The 22,544-nt window shown below is 47.3% G+C and overlaps 1 protein-coding gene and 1 long non-coding RNA gene across 15 annotated transcripts in view; one reads left to right on the top strand and one right to left on the bottom strand.

Moving 5' to 3' along the window:
* Positions 1–12,236, bottom strand: part of LOC135314267 (uncharacterized) — a 38,907-nt gene extending 26,671 nt beyond the window's left edge. For 9 of the 12 annotated variants that reach the window (XR_010373719.1, XR_010373710.1, XR_010373712.1 and 6 more), the window contains exons 1-2: positions 8,762–12,236; positions 1–865 (exon numbers count right to left, since the gene is read on the bottom strand). The exon at positions 1–865 is cut by the window's left edge. This is a non-coding gene — a long non-coding RNA (uncharacterized LOC135314267). The remainder of the gene's footprint in view (positions 866–8,761) is intronic. The other 3 variants (XR_010373715.1, XR_010373720.1, XR_010373717.1) reach the window with 2 other exon arrangements.
* On the top strand, positions 7,474–21,253 carry NR2F2 (nuclear receptor subfamily 2 group F member 2). Of its 3 annotated transcripts, none has more exons than XM_064456164.1 (3): positions 7,474–8,109; positions 16,002–16,529; positions 19,654–21,253. In XM_064456164.1, exons 1-3 carry the CDS (start codon positions 8,067–8,069, stop codon positions 19,926–19,928), a joined length of 846 nt encoding a protein of 281 aa, XP_064312234.1. In that variant the 5' UTR covers positions 7,474–8,066; the 3' UTR covers positions 19,929–21,253. The 3 variants fall into 3 exon arrangements, with proteins under 3 accessions (XP_064312234.1, XP_064312231.1, XP_064312232.1); XM_064456161.1 differs by lacking the exon at positions 7,474–8,109 and adding an exon at positions 12,361–14,111 and having other exon boundaries at positions 15,981–16,529; XM_064456162.1 differs by lacking the exon at positions 7,474–8,109 and adding an exon at positions 12,376–14,111.
* Positions 21,254–22,544: the final 1,291 nt, after the last annotated feature.

Here is a 22,544-nt window from a genome sequence, read left to right as displayed (position 1 = left end):
CAACCTTAAATTGCAAACAAGTATTTTACTCTTGGGTAAAACAGCTCATCTTAATTCAATTCGGGACACGGAGTTTAAAATATGCACTCAAAATATTTCCAAGAAAGCTGCAACCTTTCAGAGGAGAGAGATAAGAATGTATTTTAATTATGAGGTTATAAATATGCAATCTATTTTTTTTTTACCATTCCCTAATGTGGTACATAACATTGTTCAGATGCAGTTATGTATCTGTCTGACTGTCTCTATTCCTATCCAGGCTTTTGGTGGTTTTTTTTCTTTTTTATTTTTTTTTTATTCCTGATAGTTCAGTCCCTATTTATGTCATCTCTGAGGCAGGCCCTGGGAAAAAAAAGGGATCTATCTTTCTGTATTCATAAACTACCGCAGAATAAATAGGGAATTGTTCCTTTTTACAACTGGGGGGGCTAGTATTAGAAGTAGCAATATAAAATATTTAGATACATTATTTCAAGCTTTCCAGCTGCTTCTGATTCTGCTAATTATTTTTGATCTGTCACTCAGAAATAATAAAAAAAAAACTTTAAAGGGTTCATTAGGACTGCGGGAAGGAAGAGGAGTCAGATATAAGGCAGCAATTATAATCCGGTTTTAACATTTTATTTTATTTTTTGCTGATTCCTCAGCTATGTTGTTTAGCAGAAGGATGGCTGCAATATAGTTCTATATGAAGAGCTTGCTAAGTAGGGAAGGAGCTGAGACATTCAGCTGGGATACTGTTTGCTAGCTCAACTAGTATCCAAAGAATTTGAAAGTACAATAAATGTATCTGAAGATCATATCTAAACATACTTACCAAAAAGTACCCACCTCTCTCAGCAGTGCACATATTTCTGCCTTCTGACTGAGAGAAGAGAAAAAAAAAAAAAAAAAAGAAGGAAAAAAAAGGCAGTTCAGACGTATAGGTTAAGATTGGCGTATGGCAAGGTTTGTGTGAAATACAAAGAAACCTGTACTTCACTCAACAATTTCATTGCTTAAACATAGAGTTTAGAAGCATCTTTTCCTTAAACATGTGGCTCAATGGCATTTTCTTCAAAGGAACAATTCAATGTGTTAAAAGATTTAAGAACAAAGAATGTGCTGCAAAATGCAAATTCTTACAGTGTTATACTGTGTATGCAATTATGTATGTAGGCAGATAGATATAATTTGAGAGTTATTAACTTTCAACATCAACGATGTACCCTGAATCAATACAAGGTAACTACCTATTAAAATATAAACCAGTGTGTTACCAGGCAAATACAGTCTGAGAAGCTTTTCTGGATTTTTTTTTTTTCTTTAAAGATTACACCTCTGCTATGGACAAGAAGCTCGAGAGATTGCTGCTGGTCTTAAGGATGGAGGTTGCTTTGCTTTTTGCAATATCTGACATTTCTAGAATGTTTCATTTCCTCCACGTTTGAAAAAAAATATATATATTAAAAAAAACCTCTGAAACGGTGTGAAGGGAATGAATTGTCTCACAAACATCCGTACATTCATGCACCCGGTGCATAGGAAAGAGAAAAGTTCCATTTCCATTTTTCCTTTGGATCAAGGGAGGGGAATGAAGGGAGCAAAAATCATTGTCAGCCTTGTGTGTCGTCCCCCCCCGTCGGATCGACCCCTCTCGCAAATCCCTTTCTTCTGCCCTCCCTCCCCCAAACACACAGCCTAGCGCAGTTAACCTTGGAGCAGCGCTGGGGAGGGAAGGGTTAATGAAACCAAGCTCTTTACGACCTCCAGGGTCAGACTCTTCCTATCTGCAATCTAAGGAATTAGGTAAGGAGGTTATAAGATTATAGTGAAAGGAGTTATAGGCCCTCGTAGCCTCACACCTGAACATATTGGGCTAATCCACTGGGATTCTTAAAAATCGCTTCAGCTATGGAAAACTGTTAATTAGGCTGAGTCTATCCCGAGGTTTCCTGTTGCATTAGTGATCCAGCCGAGCCGCCTGCACTCTACAGGCTCACATGAAATGCGCTTAATACGCCTATATTCTTCCCCCCCCCCCAACCCCCCCGCCCCCTTCTCCACAACTAAAACCAGCATCGGCCACTGATTTCGGGAGAAAGCAAAGTTTGGGTGAAATCCAGCCCGAGAGATGAACAAAAGTCATCCCCCCTCCCCGTCCCCGAGCCCTGAGTGCCCGGCAGGCTATTTGCAGCTGTTTCTAACTTCAGTGTTTGTTTACAGTAGCAAAATTAGCACTTGGAGGAGAAGTGAAAAGCTGTTTTCACATCAGTTTTACTCCTCGGTTCCTAGCTGTGGATGTCTTTCTTCCCTCCCAGCGATCAGCATCATTTGAAGTGCGGCTTAAACTTTCTCTCGCTCCTTCGACTTAGTTCTCTGCAGTCGCATCTTATTTTCCGCTAAAGAACAATATGCAGAGAGGAGGTAGCGCTTGAACGCGGCCCAAACATCACTGATTCGAGGCAAAAGAAAAGAAAAAAAAAAAAAAAAAAGATAAAATCCCGAGCATCCCTAAAGAATGTATTTTAACGTCACTTGGCAGAGCCCTGCCCTGCTCCCAGCTTTCTGCCCTTTGGCACTTAGACATTTGCTCGCCTCCAGCAAAGTTTTCTTCAATCCGCCGGGACACCCCAGGGCTGTACCTGAGCCACGGCTGAATTGCTCCCTACGACCGATAAAATCCTGCGGCAGCAACTCCCCAACTTCAACACTTAAAGCCCGGGCCGGTTTTAGCCATTTTGTCATTTGCAGAAATGCTGATTTTTTTTTTTTTATTCTTTTTTTTTTTTTTAATGGCACTTGTGGTCACCCTCGAATGGCAGTAATCTGTAGATTACATATTACGAGCCTTGTCATTACGTGGATAAAATGAGGTGGTTAAACGCTAAAATCCATTTTACTCACCACATTTGCTTGGGGTGGGGGGGTTTGGGGGGGAAGGAGCGGGGGAAACAAACTTGTAGGAGAAGGATTTAAACCCCTCGCGTCTGAGTTGGCTGTGCCCTCGCTTCTGCTGCTAGAGACCTCCCTGCCTGGTGGACCCACGGGGCTAGAGACCCCTCAACTTCACCTCGAAGTCAGGCTCCCGTTGGCTCCAGCCCTCGCCTTCCCCTCGCTCCTGGGTCTTTTGTCCCCATTTTCGCGGTGTCTCAGCATTGCTCTACAGAAGCGACTTTCCCCTGCCTCTCCTGGGTTTGCTCTGTAGCATTTCTAGGCTCCTACTCGCCTGCTCTCCCCCCGTTTGCCTCTTTCATGTGTGTCCCTGATCCCTCTCCAGCTAATGTGATTCTTTAGAAATGTGGGTCTTATCCCGTCCCTACCTTTGCCGGGTCTGATTAGATATTATTTTTTCATTGGCTCTGCTACAATGGGTTCCTCCCTTTAATCTCTTGGTATATTTTCCCCCTCCCGGTATAACCAAATCCATGAAATTCACAGCCTCTCTCTTTGACACGACTGGCTCGTCTAATCACTCCATATCGATTTCCCTAACTCTTTTCATCCAGCTGAAGACACATCTTAAAACACTCCAAGCCAGAGTGTGCTCTTTGCTTTATACACACTAATAAAATGATTTACCCTTCTCTCTCTGCTCTCCTCACAGGAGAAAATCGTTCGAGTCCCGGCTATTTGTGTGTGATCAGTAAATATTTAGTGTGGCGACATCTTCAGCTCCTCTCCTGATCAATACGCAACCCAACAGGAGGTGGACTATTGTCCGGGTAGTGACTTGCTGAGATCTCCTTTAGATGAATTCTTTGCCCCCCATACGGTCTGTTATGATTTATCCTCGAAGGTAACCGGTAAAGAGAAATTGAGGCTTTAAAAACGTCTGCTTCTAACCTGTTTACCGTGACATTAAAGCACCTAAGCAAGGAATGGCTTATTCTTCCCCGTCTCCCATCCCTCTTTGATGGGCTAACACATCCAAAGCGCTGCTAGAAAATTAATATCAAACCGGGCAGCCGTCGCACGCCTGCTTCGCATCCCTGCACCCCTCCGTCCCCTCTTCCCCGGCCCCTCCAGCAAAAACCCGTCCTGTCCCTGCGGTGCAATGTCACGACAGAGGGGGATTCCCCGGACCCGCTCGGCAGCACCTCGGGGCGCCGGAGCCGCTCCCCCAGCTCTGCCTCGGCGGGTGGGTAACGAAGTGCCCAGGGATGGAGGGTGCCCCAGCAACTTCCAGCCCACCTCCCTCCTCCTCCTCCTCCTCACCGCATCCCGCAGCTCTGCCTGCCCCAGGTTCAGGCTGAGGCAGGGCTGGGGGCTTTTTTGTTTGTTTGTTTGATCAGGGTTTGGAGGGATTTGGGTGGCTTCTTTTTGTGTTTTCTTTTCCTTTTTTTTTTTTTTGAACGACATGGAAAATCTGCAGTGAATAAAAAAAATAATGGAAATTGAGAAGAGCTTAAAGCCCAGTTCCTGTGGTTAACCATACATGAGAGCTTTCCCAGGGTGATAAAATGGACAGAAAGAGAAGTTCGTGTGTGTGTGTATGTGTATGTTTTATCCTGATCTGTTATTTCACTCCTGGGAAAGCCTATGCCTCGAATAGGAAATATTTCCAGTTGTAATTACCCCAGGACTGTGTGCTGTGTGCCCGCTGATCCCCGGTTAGATGTCTGTGCAGCACACCCAGGCGAGACAGCTACGCCTTGCGTGCGTGTGTCTGTCTTTGATGCAGGGCTGGGTGCCTATACACAATAGATACACGGTTGTATCTGTAATGTGTGTGTGTGTGTGTGTGTGTGTGTGCGTGCGCCTACTCACATCATGTGCTGCAGCCTGCACAAGTGCCCAGATATTTATTTTATTGCCGTGTGTGTGTGTGCATTTGCACACAAGCTAGAGGTCGAAGGCATTTATCTCTGTAAATGTACATGGCATGCATACGTGCTGCATAAATACAGGGCTGTGTATTAGAGATGGGCGACTCTTATTCAAATCCCAAACCAGCTACATCCACCTGTTAACTTTGTTTAGAAACCACTTTCACTAATGGCTTTTCGCTAACTTATTCAGTCCGTTACTCGAGTATAGGAGGCAATGGAGGGGAAAAATCCATATGAAACCCTGCTTGCAGCCTCCCTTCGAGAGGACACTTTACACACCTTGCCTAGACAGGGCTCCTATAGAGCGCTTATCTCTCGAATATATCTTTATACTAATGCATACTTAATTGGTCTGTCTTGACTGTCCATATAAAACAATTTAATTAGGGTGCTTTCTGCTTTGGAAAGAAAGAAAAAAAAATCTGCCCAGCATTTATTGTATTTAGCACCAATACAGGCAGAAAATGTTGCACAAGTTTTTGGTTGAAAGAGCACCTATGTGTCCATTGAAGGGCGTTGATCCGAAAAGACAGAGAGGACAAGTAAAATCGATTTGAAGCGACCCTCTCTGTCCCTTTCACACCATTCAGACACTCCATTCCTTCTAAGACAAAGACCCAGCGCCTTGGGAATGCTGGCGGGGGGGGGGGGGAAGGAGGAAAAAAAAAAAGGGGGGGGGGGAAGGCTTCAATCCCCCCAAGCAAAAGGGAGAGCCCTGAAATTCCTTCATATTGCTGTTATTTACCCCCCAAGATATGTCCAACTGCAGGATTTTCTTCAATTCGGCGTCTAACACTGCTGCTGCGAGGAATGTCCCTGGAAGGGGAGGAGGTAATTATGGCTATTAGTGCTGCGAGCCCAGCCTCAACCTTGGTCACTCGCAGGCTTTTAGGGTTAAAATAGCCCTCACCTCTGACCCCTGCGGAGCAAAGTTGTAGCTATCGCCACAAGTTGGGCCAAAGTTTTCAAATCCAGGGCTGTGCAACACCGGAGGGGGGAAGCTTCTCCCTGGAATTATTTTTGGTTGGGATTTAAATAATCTTTAGTCTATTTAATTGCCTTTCCCTCCTCCTTTTGCCAAACAATCCCTTTCAGAGAGGTGGGGGGGAAGATCTCGAAATGCCCTGCTCCCACTACCTTTCCCACTGCTCTTTCCATTGAGGTTTAATTTGGCAGTTTGTTTTCAAGCATGAAAATGGTTATCATCAAACTGAATTACTAGGTCATCCTTTCATCCACGGATCTCAAGGATAAACCGGGGGGGGCGGGGGGGCTCCCCCTTTTAGGCTTTCCCCACCACGCCACAACCATTCAGCTTTACAGAAAAGGAGCATTTGGAGAAGGCGAGAAAGGACTAAAAGCTTTAATTTCCCTCCTGTGCTTTCTTGCACACCTTCACGACCCTCTTCTGCGAGGGGGGGGGGGGGATTTGGAGCTGGGGTGGCAAGGGGGGGTTGGCACAAAGTGAGGAGGGGAGAGAGCCCACAAATGCAAGTACCCCTCTGGCAATAATAAAAATTCATTCAAGTGGGCTATGTCTCCATCTTCCATGTACTGATTAGACTTAACAAGAGTGGAAACTTGTGTAGACCATATTTATGGTATTAACGAGCAGTTAAAAGATTTATCCTTCTTCTGATCAATACTGTTCGTGCCCGGCCCCCCCCCCCCGCTCCCCGCCCCGGCCCTCCCCGAAGGCTGCAATGACAATCGCCTTCATACTTTTCCATCACCGATCGAGGTGGCAAAACCCTTTTGTAATTTTCATTAGCCCAGTAAACATGCAATTAACATGCAGCACTGTGGTTAACTTAATTCCTGTTTTAAGGCAAGGACAAGCAAGAAATGGAAGAGCATTTGTTCCATTTGTCAAGTATGACACACTTCTTACCCTAACAGTTTCTTAAAATAAAAGCTCGGCTCCCCACCACCACGACCACCACCCCTCTTTCCAGAAACCCCCCACACTGATACACACACACACACAAAAAGGAGCAGGAATCCATTAGTTGGAGAGTATTCTCCTGCCAAAGGCGGTATAATGTATTCCAAATTTTCCCAAGCCCTCACTGTACTGGGGTCCCGTCCCGCCCCCCCCCCCCCCCCCCCCGGGGGGAAGGGGGCTGACGAGCTGATATTTCTCGTGGGTGAAAGATTCAGCCTCCTCCTAACCGTATTTTTTTTTTTTAATAAAATAAAACTAAACGTGCTTCCCATGTCTAAAAGTTGCCATGTTTGTGAAGGGGGTGGGGAAAAATGTCTCCAAGGGTTTCAATTAGCAACAAATGATTATTGCAACGGATTTTTGGTAATGAAAAAATGTGGAGTACCTCTTTCGAGCTGGGATCTCAGGAGCAGTGAAAGAGAGAGAGAGAGGGAGAGGGAGAGAAGGAGAGAGAGAGAAAGAGATTGCTGATTAGCTCGGATTCTTTCCCAACTTGCTTTAGCGTGTGCTTGCGTTCCCTGCCGACCCTACACAGGACACTATATATTTTTTCCCCTTCGGTGCATGTGTTGATAGTTCAGCCTGTAGTTGTTTGCGGTTGGCTTTTTTTTTTTCTTTTTCCTTTTTTTTTTCCCCCTGCCGGGGAGGGGGGAGGTGGGAAAGAGGGAGGGGGGGCTGAAATCGGTCGCATCCATCCTACCCCCACAGTCATTAAGTTAGGAGATTTCCCTCTCTTATTTTTTTTTTTTCTCCCCAATTGGAAGGGTGGGTTGTGAATATTTTTTTTTTTTTAAGTCTCGCCTTTCCAGCTCCAAACAAGGTGTAGCGAGACGCTCTTCCTTCTAAGGAATGAAATGAGAGACAAGGATCACTCAAAGACATCTCCTACCTTGGGCTTGGGGATTTTTTCTTAAAGGCGAGGCGCACATTCCTAAGCAGCTATGTACAAAGCCCCCCCTGAAATCTTGTCTGTGTAAAGTTAGAGTGTGTTCAGGATTTTTTTTTTTCCTCTCTCCCAAGGCTGATCGCTAATAATACATCGAAAGCACTTCCCTTTAGGTTGTGGGAAATCTATTCCCTTCACCTTGCCTCCTTTTTTTTTTCCCCCTGAAGGCTGTAACTTTACTTTTTTTTTTTCCTCCTTTTTTTTTTTTTTATCAGTTTGCACAATCGCTTAGATAAACACCACGAAGGAGACTTCTCTTTAATTACCCAACGCACATCTTTCTGGGGGGCAAACAGCGGTCTGATTATTTTTTTTTGTTTGTTTGTTTCACCTGCCAAACTAAAGGAGAGGTAGAAAAAGGAAGATGCAAGCGATTTGGGACCTTGAACAAGGCAAATATGGTTTTGGTATGTTTACTTATAGTTTTTTTTCTTCTTCTTTGACACTTTTTTCGGGCAATGTGTTGTGATTCTTGTGTTTCTCTTTTAAGGAAAACAAAAAATCCAAAAAAGCAAATGTTAGCTAACGTACGTCTTAAACGATCGTTTCTAAGGTTACGTGGGTTGCTCTAAGGAGGGGAAGAGGGGAGGGGGGGAGACCCAAGTATGTGTAATTGCAGCACCATCAGTTAGCACGTCCTTTAGCTAAATAAAGCAAGCAGCAAACAAACAAACAAGCGAATAAACCCAACGACCGGAATCTGCTTCCAGGTCCGAGGCGAGGCAAAGCGCCTCAAAGTCATTTCCAAAGCAGCGTCCAGGAGGCAGAGCCCGGGCGCAGCCTCCCCTCAAACCCAGGCTGCTCGCGGGGGAGCGGCGGACTGACCTGCTCGGGAGGGTGGGGAGGGGAGGACAAGTCTCTTAACTTAAGTGATAGGTATTAAACTGCACGGAATTGTGTCGCCGTGTGCAGCTGGCAGCGTTTATTGGGGGGGGGGGGGGGGGGGTGGAGGAAAAAAAAAAGGTCGGTGGTGAAGGTATAGCTCTGAGATCCCCTCTCCCCCTCCGGTCCCTTCTCTGGCTGAGCAAGTACAATGGAAAGAAGCTGGAATATACTCACCATCCGAAGGTGTGGTTGGCAGTTCGGCTGAGGCTCTAAGGCAATTATTTATCCTTCTTTTTTTTTTTTTTTTAAGTATTATTGCAAAAGGCGTAGATCTGACTTTAAGCAGCAAAAGTGTTTTGCTCTGACAGCAGCATGCGGGGCACGGTTCCTCGTTAGGAAAAAAAAAAATATCACAAAACAGGATCCCCCCCCCCCCTCCCCAATCCCTTACCACTATCCCTTAAAAATACCTATTCGGTACGGCGCTCGCAGGAACCCTGATGCAGAAACCTTATAGTCCAGTCTAGCAGTGCCCAAGCCAATTAATTTTAAATCCTTAGGAATTAATCAGATTAAAATGTACAGAAGTTTCATTCTCGTAGGCATACGTGAGCCAAAAGTCGTTTCCCTTTAAGAGATCCTTTTCTTTTAAAGTTGAATTTTAGGCAGATAAGAGACTTACACTAGGGGGCAGCCAGATACTGTACTTGCTCCAATCTTAAGCAATTTTTTTTCCTCTCTCACAGCATATGCTCTGATTTAGCACTGTAAATTTTTCAGAGGACCCAACTCTGACAGCCCCTGGTGATTTTCAAAGTACCACAAGCCAGTGGTTAAAAATTGCATTGACTTGGAAGTTCAGAGGCACACAATAGGAGCCACTTTCCCTATTCATGGAACTTCAGTGTGGTGGAAGAGAAAAACACACACATACTACATTGAGGGAGAAGAGGAATTCATTGAATTCTGTTAGACGTAACTGCTTTCCACTGAGTTCAGAGCGAAACTCGGTATTTGTTCGATGCTGTATTCATATTGCGATTTAATCTAGAAAGAATTAGAGGGCTGTTAGGCAGCTTTCTGCCAGGAGAGCAGCTTCCCCCTCCTTCCTCCTCTTTTTTTAAAACCTAAAGATTTACACCGGCTCTATCCTCAACTCTATTTTAGCAAAATAAATCCTTCCACTCCCTCTCATTAAAATAAATTTACATCTGCGGTAAAATGGCAGGAGGGATGCATTTGTTTATTTGGAAAACCAATACGGTCCTACTTTTAAAACAGAGCATTTCTATTGTCATTAGGCTCGGAGAAGGACAGTTGAGAATCTCCCCCTTCTTTGCGAAGCGCTCAGGTTTCGAGTATTATTTAGCGAAATTAGCTGCAGTTCATTTTTACATTCATCTGCTCTGCCTCAACCCACTCGTAGAGGTGTTTTCAAATAAATAGCAAAGCATCTAATGGTGCTAATAGATAGTTATATTGCTGCATCCCTCGAAGAGCAAATAGTTAATCTGGGGCATTCTTCATTAATGCTTGAGCAATCAGCGTATACGGCGGCTTTTAAGCGTATATCAATGGCTTTTCATTTTTACGATCATACGTTCAAACTATTAATATTGTCCGTCCTGTTAAAACCGCTTTCCCTTCTGATTTCTGCATTTGTGAAGGCGGCAATAATGTTTTTTCATATGGCGAATTAATCCTGTTTACTTTGTCAGATTCGAGACAGGAGAGGTTGGTGTTGGGTTGGTTGGGGTTTGTTTGTGGGTTTTTTTTTTTTTTCTTTTTTCCTCAGGAAATTCAACATCAGCAACAATCTGTGACTATTCCGCATCTTGAACCCCCACCTTCTCCCACCCACGCCGAAAGGTGACCTCCTCGGCTCTGGGTTCTTTGGAAATCATCAAGCAGCTCCCCACATTTTAACGGGGAAAGGTTCCTTTCCCCCCTCTTCTGTCGTCCCAGTCCCTCCTGGTCCCTGTTTCGGAGAACGCTTATTTTTGCTCCGCCAGGATCAATGGGGATGCTGCAGCCTTGTCTTTGAAATCGAGCCGCAGAACATCTTCCTTCGTGGGGGTCCTTAACGCGCCAGGTTTCTAAGCGGGACATGGTCAAGTCGAGGTGCTTTTTACAACTTTCCAATCATCTCAGCACCTGCGGCTTTGGCCACATATATTATTTCTGCGGCAGAAGGGTGTTGTGCATGTGGCAACATGAAAAAGTGCGTGTGAGGAGGTGAGGGGCAATTAATGCCTTGCGGAGGTGGGCACAGGGCTGTGCAGCCCCACGGCCGCGCTTGGTGACCGGCTCAAGCGCGAGCGTACGGACACGCGTGTGTTCGCAGAGGAGGAACGGTCCGGCCGGGCATTTATCGGTCTGTTTGAATGTGTTTGCTTTTTTTACTCTCTGCGTCCCTTCGCCTGTTCGAGTGGCTTTTGGCCATTTTCACCGGGAGGTGAACCCAAAGTCCCCGTTCCGCTGCCCGGTAGCTCTGTTCAACGGGGAATAAAGAGCCGTCCCCGCATCCTCAGAGAGGTCACCCGTGGCGTGGTGCTCCCGCCACCCCACGGACGGCGCGGACCCGGGTCAGGGTACGTGCGACCCACAGAGAAAAGAAATAAAAGACCCCTGCCAAACCCCCCAAAATAAAGTTAAAGGGCTTGAGACGAGCCGCCTTGGAGCGATGTCGTGGAAGTTGCGAGAGACGGGACACGAGTGTCGCGCTCTGCGGGGCGGGTTTGTCCTCCACGGAGGGGAAGGGGGAGATGGTGACACCGCGGACCCCTTGGCGGGGGGAGCGGCGCCCGGACCGGGGGAGCCCAGGTCAGAGGGGCGGCGGTGCCCCCCGACCCCGCCGGGGGACCCTCAGCGCCCCGCGGGCGGCCGGGGCTGCCCCCCCCCCCCCCCCACGCCTCGTCCCCCGCCGGTCACCCCGGGGCGAGGCCGAGGGGGCCGAGGGCAAGGCCGCCGCCGGCGGGACCCCCGGCGGGGGGGGAACCGCGCGTACCTGCGCCGCCCTGCCCCGACGGGGCACCGAGGGGCCGCTCCCCTCCCCCCGGCGGCGGCGGGGGTCGGGTTTATTTTACTCCGTGGAGTTTTACCTCATTTTAGCGTCAATTTGCTGATTTTCACGCGCCGGGTCGTGTCCCCCCCCTCACCCCCCTCTCAGACCCCCCCCACCTCCCACCCCCGAGGCCGTGCCCCGGCGGGTGGCCCCAGGTGAAGCGGCGGCGCTCCGTTCCCCTCGCCGGTCTGACCCTAACCCCTCGCCCCGACTGCGGGCGGGGGCCGTGCGGCTCGGGGGAGCGTGGCTCGGGGTAAAGAGCGCGGAGGGGGGGGGGGGGGGGACACGGACGGACTCCCCGGTACCGGCGGCGGCAGCGGCACCGGCGGCGGCCGCCTCTAGGACCGCGCGGGCGTCGGCGGCGGCCATAGCAGGACCGCGCAGGGCGGTCGCGGTCCAATGAGGGCCGAGGGGCGGGGCGCGAGCTTTTGACCAGTCAAACGCCGGTCGGGTTGCCTTATAAGGCTCTCGGTCGCCATGGCAACGTGCGCTAAGTTGCAGCAGTCGTGTCAAAGTTCACTCTCCCGCCAGCGGGGCGAGCGGCCGGCGGGGAGCGCGCTCGCCACTCGGCCCACACGCCGCCGCGCCCCGCCCCGCCCCGCCCCGCGCCGCCGCGGGGGGGGGGAGCCCCCGCGCCGCTTTTTTATTTTTGGGGGGGGGGGGGGGGACGGGGGGGAGGGCTGGCGCTCTCCCCCCCGCTCTCCCCGTGGTGATTCCCCCCCCCCCCCGCCCCGGCTGAGGAGCGATGCTGCGCGCTGGGTTATGATCCTTCCCTCTCTCCCTCCTCCTCCTCCTCCTCCTCCTCCTTTCCTCCTCCTCCTCCTCCTCCTCCCGCTCCCCTCTTTTATCATCCTGGCTGGCTGGGCGCTGCGCTGGCGAGTTGACTCCTTCCCTCCCCCCCGCCCCGCGGCCCCCCTCCCCCCGCCCGCGCCGTGAGCACCGGCGGCGCGGAGGCGAGAGCCCACTTGCGAGGCGGCAGAAGCAGCATAAGGCAGCGCGGCGGCAGCGGCGGCGGCGGCGGCGGCGGCGGCGGCAGCACCCGAGCGGCGGCGGCGGCGGCGGCGGCGGGAGCGGGAGCGGCGGCGGCGGCGGCGGGGACACGGCGCGGCGGGAGCGGCGGAGCGGCTGAGCGGGGCAGAGCGGAGCGCGGCGCGGCGGGGGACGGAGAGGAGGAACAAATAAAACAATCACAATAATACTGATTAATAATAATAACAATAATAATAATAATAAAAAAGCGAGGAGAGGAGGAAAAAAAGCAAAGAGCCAACCCCCCCACCCCCGAGCCAAAAAGAGGGAGAGAGAGAGAGAAAGAGAGCAGCGCCCGGGCGGAGCGGCGGAGAGGAAGAATTAAAGCGAGCGAAGGAGGGAGGAGAGACAGAGGAGAGAGAGAGAGAGGAGGAAAGAGGAGGAAAAAAAAAAAAAAAAAGCCCACAAAAACAAAGCGATCGCAGTTGATGTTGCTGCTGCAAGCTGGACTTCCAAAAACTACGGCGAGACCGTCCGCTCTCCGCGCCGAGAAAAGTCTCCTCAGCTGTGCGTGTTTTTTTCCGCTGTGTGTGTAATCTTTAACCTTTTATTCATTCTTATTTTGATGGCTTTCCTGAATGGCTGACTGCGAGCTTCCCTGGACCTGGCCCCCAGACACCCGCCTCTCCTCCTTCAACTACTCTGCTGCAGATCAGCTCTAAGAGAGAGAGAGGGAGATCTTTGAAGAGATTTTTTTTTTTTTCTCCTCTCTCTCTCTCTCTCTCCCTCTCTCCCCCACCCCCACCACCCCTTTACTTTGCTCTCCTGGAGCCCAGACAATCGACTCGCAACTCGCCCCCCCGCACACACACCTCCATCGCCCCGTGCTTCTGCACCTTCGCCGGTACCGGGAGATCCCCCCCAGCCCGACCCTCCTAAAAAAAAAAAAAAAAAAAAAAAAAAAAAAAAGGCAAAACAACAAAAGAGAGAGGGGGAGAGAGAGAGAGGGGAGGACAGAGAAAAAAAAAAAAAGACTGCTGCAAAGCTGATCTGAAAAGCAAAGCAAACAAACTTTGAAAATAAAGGGGGAACAGGAAGTTTGGCAACGGTGTCCAATAGATATGGCAATGGTAGTCGGTGCGTGGCGAGACCCCCAGGACGATGTGCCCGGAGCTCAGGGAACGCAGCCTTCGCAAGCCCCGCCGGTGCAGGGACCTCCGGCCGGGGCCCCGCACACCCCACAGACCCCGGGGCCCGGGGGCCCTCCCAGTACGCCAGCCCAGACCAACCCGCCAAGCCAGCAGAACCAAGGAGACAAACAGCAGCAGCAGCAGCACATTGAATGTGTGGTTTGTGGGGACAAGTCTAGTGGCAAACATTATGGCCAGTTTACCTGCGAGGGTTGCAAGAGTTTCTTCAAGCGGAGTGTAAGGAGGAATCTCAGCTACACTTGTCGTGCCAACAGGAACTGTCCCATTGACCAGCACCACCGCAATCAGTGTCAGTACTGCCGCCTCAAAAAATGCCTCAAAGTTGGCATGAGACGGGAAGGTATTGGGATTTCATTTGTTTTGCAATTTTTTTTTCACTCGCTGCGTTTTGGTTGGTTTGGGTTGTGTTTTGTTTTTTTTTTTTTTAATTACTATTCTTCTTCTTATTTTTAACCTCCCTCCCCAAACCCAACCAGAACCTTTCCTTCCCCCCTCCCTCCCTCCCACCCCCCCACCCCCAACCCATACCGAATAAACAGACAGAAACTTTCTCGTAATGAAAGAAAGAGGTGTTGGAGAGGGTGGGCAGGGGAGGCAGGGTCTTGCATGCTTTCTCCTGCACTCGTAATTGATTTGTGTTTGTTTTGATTTTGCTGATGGAGGTTTATTGGAAGTGGATTTTGTAGTTTCACGCTGCTTAGGAGCGAGATGATTATTCTGACGTGTGGTTACTTTTCCTTCGTGTTTCCTCCTGCATGTTCAGCGTTACCCCCCGTCCCCCGAGCAGCTCTGGGCGGGGGTGTGTGTGTGTGTGTGTCTGGGTGTCTCTCTGCGTGTGTACACACACACGCACACACACACACGGAGCCTCACGAGATGCACACGCATAGATATAGATATATATATATCCCAGTACCCTGCCTTAGATTGCAATTTTACACAGGCGGTTCAAATTACTATTACAATGGGACTCACCCACCGAGGCTCTACAGCACTCCACTGTGGATTCCCAGCCGGATTTTTCCTCCTTTAAAAATGTATATACACACACATATCCGCGCGTGTGTGTGTATATATGCACACATCGCCGTGCCCCTGCCCTTCCCGGTTGTTATTATCTCACTTTTCTCCCCCATATTTTCTCGTCCCTCCGGGAGAGGCAGGAGGGGGTAGAAGGGACGGGGCCGAGGGGGTGGCGGCGGTGGTGGTGGAAGGAGCAGCCCAGAAGTAAGTGTGGGGTGCTCGGGTCTCTGCAAGTCGAGTCTTTGTGATATAAAATTAGACGAGAAATGTGAGCCTGCAGTTTTCCAGTGCGTGCTCTGTGTCTGGACGCTGCTATGTAGGTTAAGGGTTAGGGGGCTTGGGACTTGCCGGGCTCCTCTCTTTGTGTTTCTGCAAGAGTAACTAACCTTGTAATACGTGCGGTAACAAATATAAATCAAGCATATTTTGAGGCGTTCTCCCTCCTTGCCGTCTCTCCGCCTCTGAGCCCTTTTTCTCTCTCCTTTTTCTCTCGCTGTCACCGTGTAAATTTATTAACAAAATGAAAGGCCCACTTTCCATGGGCAGCTGAGGAAGGTGCCTTTGGATAATGCCCCCAGCCTCGCCGGGGGACCTGCCGGGGATGTTGTGGGGTGATCTCGCCTCCTTTGATATTTTTTATAAGGGGGGGAAGGGGGGGGGATATATAACAGCAGCAGCAACAATATATTCAGTGGGCGAGAAAAGCGTGTGGGACCAGCGCCGGGGATTTTGAACTGAAGTGTTTCTTCCCTCTCTTCTCCCCCTCTCTCCCTTCCCTCCCCATCCCGCTCCCCCAGCCTCAAATCACTAAGCTGGTTTAGATGTAATGAAGAAAAAAAAAAATACCCAGGCGCACAAAGATGTATCCTGCATCTCTCGGAGGAGGGGAGGCGGTGGAGAGGGAGGGGGAAATAACTGAATTGTGGTGTGTTTTGGGAAGTGAGGATCTCGGGCTCCTCCGGGCAGTCCCGGCCGAGCGGCCAGCATTGCTCAGCTTTTATTGTTGCTTTTGCTTGACCCGGGAACTGCGGAGCCTTGGAACGGGGTACGGGCTGAACTCTGGCCGGGAAAATGCATGTTTCCCCCCCTCAAGCTGACTTGTTACGGTGTCACACGCGCACGCACAAGCACACAAAGCAGGCTGTATTTGAACCGATGGTCGCAATTCAGATATTAATAGCTGTAGTTTCTTCTTTATTTACTGCAGCGGTCCAGAGGGGCAGAATGCCACCCACACAGCCAACTCATGGTCAGTTCGCCTTGACAAACGGGGACCCTCTCAACTGCCATTCCTACCTATCCGGATATATCTCCCTTCTTCTGAGAGCAGAGCCCTACCCCACCTCCCGCTTTGGCAGTCAGTGCATGCAACCCAACAACATCATGGGCATCGAGAACATTTGTGAACTGGCAGCTAGGATGCTCTTCAGCGCGGTGGAGTGGGCCAGGAATATCCCCTTCTTCCCAGACCTCCAGATCACAGACCAGGTGGCCCTCCTGAGGCTGACCTGGAGCGAGTTGTTTGTCCTCAACGCTGCCCAGTGCTCCATGCCCCTCCACGTAGCTCCGCTCCTGGCAGCTGCGGGCCTCCACGCTTCGCCAATGTCTGCTGACCGAGTGGTCGCCTTTATGGACCACATACGAATCTTCCAAGAGCAAGTAGAAAAACTGAAAGCATTGCATGTCGACTCTGCAGAATATAGCTGTTTAAAGGCCATAGTCCTCTTCACCTCAGGTAGGCAGCGTTTCTTTGCTCTTCCTTTTTCCTTCCCCCGGACCCCCTGAGAACTGTTTGCTCTTGCAAAGTGTTATTGCCTGCACCCCACCACCGCTCCCTGCCCCCCGAGAGCCTGCGCGGTCTCTTTCCTTTCAGGAAACAGTGCCTTGTGGTCTCCCCTTCAGGGCCTCGGATCTGAGCATCCCATCTTCGAGGGAGTGCAAAATTAAAAAATAAAATAAAATAAAATAAAACACACAGAGACACACAAAACCACAACCAAAACACACCCCAACCCTAGCTGAATAACGCTGGGGATGGAGGAAGAGGGGGATCGGGGAGAGGCACCCATTCGCCACGACAGACTGCGCTTTTCCCATTGAAAATAATATTTTATTTAACAGTGTAGCTCTGGGTTGTTGCATTTAATGACACGCATCCGAACAGCAGCAAAATCTGTTTGATGTTGTTAAATACAAGTCGTCCTATCAGTGAAACCACTTTAAAAAGAGGATCATTTTATGGGCAGCCAGGAAGGGAAAAAAGCCCTGCAGGATTAAAAATTGAATTAAAAAAAAAAAAGTTAAATGCGCAAAGCTGAGTTTAAAATATGTTCCCTGCCATCCCATAAAATAAAATAAATCAACTTTCCAAAGAGCTGTCTCTGATTTAAACAGAATGTGGCAGCGAGCAGTTCTGTGTCATTTAAGCTAAGGGGAAAAGTTTGCATTTGTACCCAGCAGGAACTGCATAGTCCAAAGCGAGTAGCGGGTGTGAAAAGATCATTACCATAAGTAGACAGGGATAGTATGAAAAAGTAAGAGGAGGCTGAAGCTGCCGCTCTGCAGTGCAATTCCGGGGTGGCACAACCATCCCTCTCCCGAGGAAAAGACCTCGAGGTGTTTCTTAGATAATCAAAGGGGGGGGGGGGGGGGGGGGGGGGGGGGAAATATGTGTCAACTTTTGCTGCCTAGAAATAGTGCATGAGTTATAAAGCAATAATTGAGTGCGTTGTGAAATCTAATTAGCTTGCACTAGAGTTTAACCTGGGTGAGTAATAAACCTGATATTAACTCTGGAGGCTAAATTTTTTTTTTTTTTTGAGGGGAGGAAAAAAAAAATCTGCTCGCTAATTTGTGCAATACGTTATCTCAGATTGCTAACTGTGAGGCTGCATCGGCAACCCAACGTGCTGGAGCCCTAGAAGTTTTAGGATTAAGTTTAAAAATACATATATTTCTTCTGTAACTCATTTGAAAGCTTGGGAAAGTGGCCACGCGATAAACATATGAATGGAAGCAGGACCTGTAAAATAATTACTCATCGGAGTTTTTTAAAGCCTGATATCAGGAAACAGGAAAAAAATGTAGTTTATGTGGGAAAAGAAGGGCTCACAATCCGTTCCTTGTTGTGTTAAAGGGGGTCTGGGGAACGAAGTCATTTTCTGGACTTTGTCCAGGTTCTGGGTCGTGACCTAAACTTCCTTTTATATATTATTGCTTTACACATTAAAAACTTCTCCTTTTTTTCCCCCCTCCCCCCCCCCCCCCCCCCAAATTACTCGTGCTGAAGTCCCGAGGTGATCGATGAGCAGGGCGCATCTAGCCACAGGGAGACAGGGATCCCGAGTGGGAAGTGGGGGTGCTTATTTTATTTTTCTCTCGTTTTCTAGGATGCATTTTTCCTCTCCCTCGCTCAAACGCTCAGCGAGGATCCCACACACGCTCACATCCCTCCCCAGCCCCTGGCCAGCTCACACCCACACCGAGGAGTTTATTTCCAATCCTGCCTTTTCTCCCAAATCACTTTTTTTGTTTCTTTTTTTTTTTTCTTTTTTTTTTTTTTTAGCCTTCTGAGAAAACAATCGTCCGATCCTGTCGTAACTGTTTAATTTACTACTATTTTCAAAATGTGAGGCCTGGCGTGTAAATTGCCTCCCAACTAGATAAACGTTTCTTGTTATCTGATTCTGGGGAAGATAGCCACATGCAAAAAAATAGGGTGATGCACGCAGCTTCTGCAGCACCCCAATAACACTCCCTGATGTAAAGCAGACGCACATAGATGCATCTAATGTTTGCTGCAGCCTCTTTTAAGAGAAAAAAAAAATAAATCTGGGTTCTAATGACTCGCAGAATATGCATGTGTTAGCCCTGTGCCTAGGAAAGCCACAGGGAGGTCAGGTCACAACCTGTGCTCTTTCAGCACAGACGTCTCTGATTTAAAGGGAACTTATTGTATTTTAGCGTATCAGGAAAAAAAAGAAAAAAAAATGTCCAGACCCTATCAGGGAGTTTTCTTCTTGTAAGGGCCTTTAGGTTTAAAAAGAAGAAGAAGAGGAAAAAAAAAGAGGGGGGAGTGGAGGGGGGGGAAGAAAGAAAGAGAAAAGAAAAGAGGGGGGAAAAGAAACAGCTCAAATGAACAGAGAGATCACAGTTTGCATGGCTGCCTCTGAATAGGCTAAACTGACAAGATCAGTTTTAAAGGGCCACTTAAATCAGTTTCAAAGACTGAAGAAAAACGCGTTGTCTTCTTTGGGGGAGAATCTGTTGCTGGATCCGGGGCGCCATTATCTTTGGCTGGGCCAGTTTTTTATTATTATTAGGGTTTCTATCAGTATTATTAGTATGCCTTCTCATCACATGGTTAGGCTCTCCCCAGTTATTTTCCAATGGGCGGGGGTGGTGGTGGTGGTGGTGGTGGTGGTGGTAGTGGTGTTGAAGAAATAGTGGCTCCCTTTCCCCCCTTTCGACTCCAGCCTTCCCCGCCCCACCAGCCTTTCCCCCCAAAAAATACAGATACACGAAATGAGGCTTGGCCAGCACCTCCTTGTCAACCCCTCAGGTCTGTTGTGCCATTAGGAATCTCGAACCTTGGAGATTCTCAATCCTAAAGGAGACCCTCCAGAAGAGAGAGAAATACAAACACACACAGAGAGAAAGAGAGAGATTGTCCCTTTTGATAAAACCTACCTAAACCCTGGGGGGGTGAGGTGATGGCGCACGATCTACACTTAATTCTAGCAATAAAAAAGATCAAATTTTTAAAAATTTAAAAAAAAAAACACCTTTTTAATCTGATGATTGTTTTCTTTTTTCTTTTCTTTTTCTTTTTTTTTTTTTTTTAATACACTTTCTTCTAGATGCCTGTGGTCTCTCTGATGTAGCCCATGTTGAAAGTTTACAGGAGAAGTCACAGTGTGCTTTGGAAGAGTATGTTAGGAGCCAGTATCCCAACCAGCCAACACGATTCGGGAAGCTATTACTACGTCTCCCCTCCCTTCGCACTGTCTCCTCTTCTGTCATAGAGCAATTGTTTTTCGTCCGTTTGGTAGGTAAAACCCCCATAGAAACCCTAATCAGGGATATGTTACTGTCTGGCAGCAGTTTTAACTGGCCTTATATGTCCATTCAATAAAATATTCGAGAGAGAAAACAAAAAAAAAATTTTAAAAAATTAAAAATTGAGAAGGGAGATGAAAGAGAGTGAAAGGAAAGCAAATGACATTTGGGTTCTGGTTGTTTCTTAAATTTCCTTCTGCTAAGAAAGGATGTAAAAGGATGTTACAAGTTTGCTAAGAGAAGACAGGAAAAAAAATTAATGGACTGTGAATTTAAAAAAGAGACTGTCAAATGAACTTTTACAGAATGCATTAAAAACTCCCGTGTCGTTCAGAAAAAAAACTTGCTACTTATCATTTTTTTGTAAAAAAAAAAAAAAGAGAGAAAGAAAAAAGAAAGAAAGAAAAAAGAGAAAGAAGAAGAAAAGAAACGATGGTGGGCTTTTTTCTTTTTTCTTCTTTTTTTTCTTTTTTGGGGGTAAACTTTTTAAAAAATCTCGCTTAAAGTGCATTTAAAGGAAATTTGGAGAAAATTAGCAGAACGGAAGAAAGTAAGTCTTTTTTTTCCAAATTATTAATTGTCCTATGTGTCTATGTACCTATAGCTGTTCTTTTTTGTATTTTTCTGGTTTCAAACCAGTTTATTCTGTGGTTCTATAATAATTTTTGATATAACCTTGGCTTCTTTAAAAAAAAAAAACTGTGTATCCTTAAAATATATGTTCTGAAAGAATTAAAACTGAGTCCACGAAAGTATCATAGAAGAAAGGAAAAGAGAAAGAAAAAAAAAAAAACCCTCAACAACACAATGATGGAAGCGCACTTAAGGTGGTGACCCAAAATCTAGCTTGAAGCTGAGAGAGCTATAATTATATAGACCCGAATGAACCACACGTGTCATATAACTACCCCCAAATCTAGGTTTTTTGGTATTTCGGACAGAAAAAAATGAACTGTGGGGTTTTATTATAGGTAGAAGGAATTTGTGTCCAAGACACACTACGGTTTTGATTTAAAAAGCAAACAAACAAAGTGAACTTTTGTAATTTGAATTGGGTTCCACATAGTTCATCATGAATTGTTATTAAACTCCTCTATCTGTTTGTATATTTGCAAGCCCTTTGTATTATAATAATTGTTGATATTTTCCCTTTTTAAAAAATACCATTGAAATCAGCATGACAAAATAACACTGTTGGCACTTATAGATAACGTGATTGATTCAGTATCTTAGAGTTTACAGTTTTGTGTTTAAAAAAACTGAAGGTTTTTTTTTTAAGTGCAACATTTCTGTATACTGTAAAAGTTATAATAACTGAACTGTTTGGTCGAGTCTTTGTGTGTTATATTCCAAGGAAAATTGAAAGTATTCAGAAATTAAAATATTATTTGATATCTGAAACTTGTTTGGCTGTCATAAATGTCTTTCAGAAACCACATTACTTCTCTATAGTTTGCAGTCCTTTAAGCCCATAGGCGATTGATTTGTTTACTTGTCACAGTAAGTTTGTAGCAGATGTGTTGTAGTGTATTTACCTGTTTAATTCCGGGATGGGGGTGGAGGACTTAAGTTCGTGGTTTATCTCTGGTTTTTAGGAAGTACTATGCTGAAATGGTAAACCATCAACCCCCATTCATCTAATCCTCCTGTTAATTAAAAATGGATTTTCTGGAAAAAAAAGGCCCTTATTTTTGTCACACTTAAGTGCCTGCGTAGGAAAGGTATTGTTGTGAAAAAGTATTAGGAATCTGGAGATCAGTATCTATTTTATGATCAGAATGGGGCGAAAAACCTTTTGTAAATGTCTGACATAGGCGCACAAGATCGTTCAAGCAAGGTAATAGCAGTATTGTAAATATAGGTCAGTTGTTTGCAATGAGTTTTCTTTAAGTATGTGTGATTTTTTATAATACTCCGTAGTTGCCATCTATCGTTGTCATTGAGAGGTCTTCAAATGGAGTGGCTTTAGCTTCTAGCACTGAGGAGTCGGTTTTTAATGTATATATACTCTCAAGTGGATTTTTTTTACCTTAGACTGTGAAAGCATGACCACAGGTCATCTCTATATTTTACATATGGGATATATGTCTGTATGTATACTTGCATACATACACGCGTAGGCGTACACGCATCTTTCCTGTGTAGCTACAGGGCCCTCTCTTGCAGCCCTTGCCCGGGCACGGCTCCCACCCATGCGGGGGTCCTGCCCGGGCCGGTGGCGTAGGACCGGACGCACCATTTGTGGATTTAGTGCTATCCCGAGCAGGCAAAACCCCCCCCCCCAAACCTGAAGGAAGGCAAGATGATGTGGTTTTGCAAGGGGTTGATATTTTGTTTTGTGTGTGCGTGTGTGTGCGTGTCATTCCCCCACCACCACCCCCATTCTCTCCCCCCCCCCCCGCCCTCCCCTTGGTCTATAGCAGATGCTTTGTATGTGAAAGCTTGCAATTTTGTTCTTGTCTGAGGCTTCCCCCTCTCCCTTTTTACCACACGTAACTACACCATGTTGTGGTTTCACAAAAAGGGAGAGAGGGAGGGAGAGAGATCATTCTGTAAAGTCGATTAAACCCTGATCTTTAGTGTGTTCCAGTTAGACACATCTGTACTGGGGGCTGAGGGGCGTATGACTGTGAATTTGAGCAGAGTTTTACATCGGAATCATGGCTCCTTTTCTATAAATATATAAATATAT

The sequence above is a fragment of the Phalacrocorax carbo genome, chromosome 7 (assembly GCF_963921805.1).
Source record: "Phalacrocorax carbo chromosome 7, bPhaCar2.1, whole genome shotgun sequence".
Classification (NCBI taxonomy): domain Eukaryota; kingdom Metazoa; phylum Chordata; class Aves; order Suliformes; family Phalacrocoracidae; genus Phalacrocorax; species Phalacrocorax carbo.
Note: the sequence above shows the minus strand (reverse complement) of the source record. Positions and strands in the feature narration are given on the sequence as shown.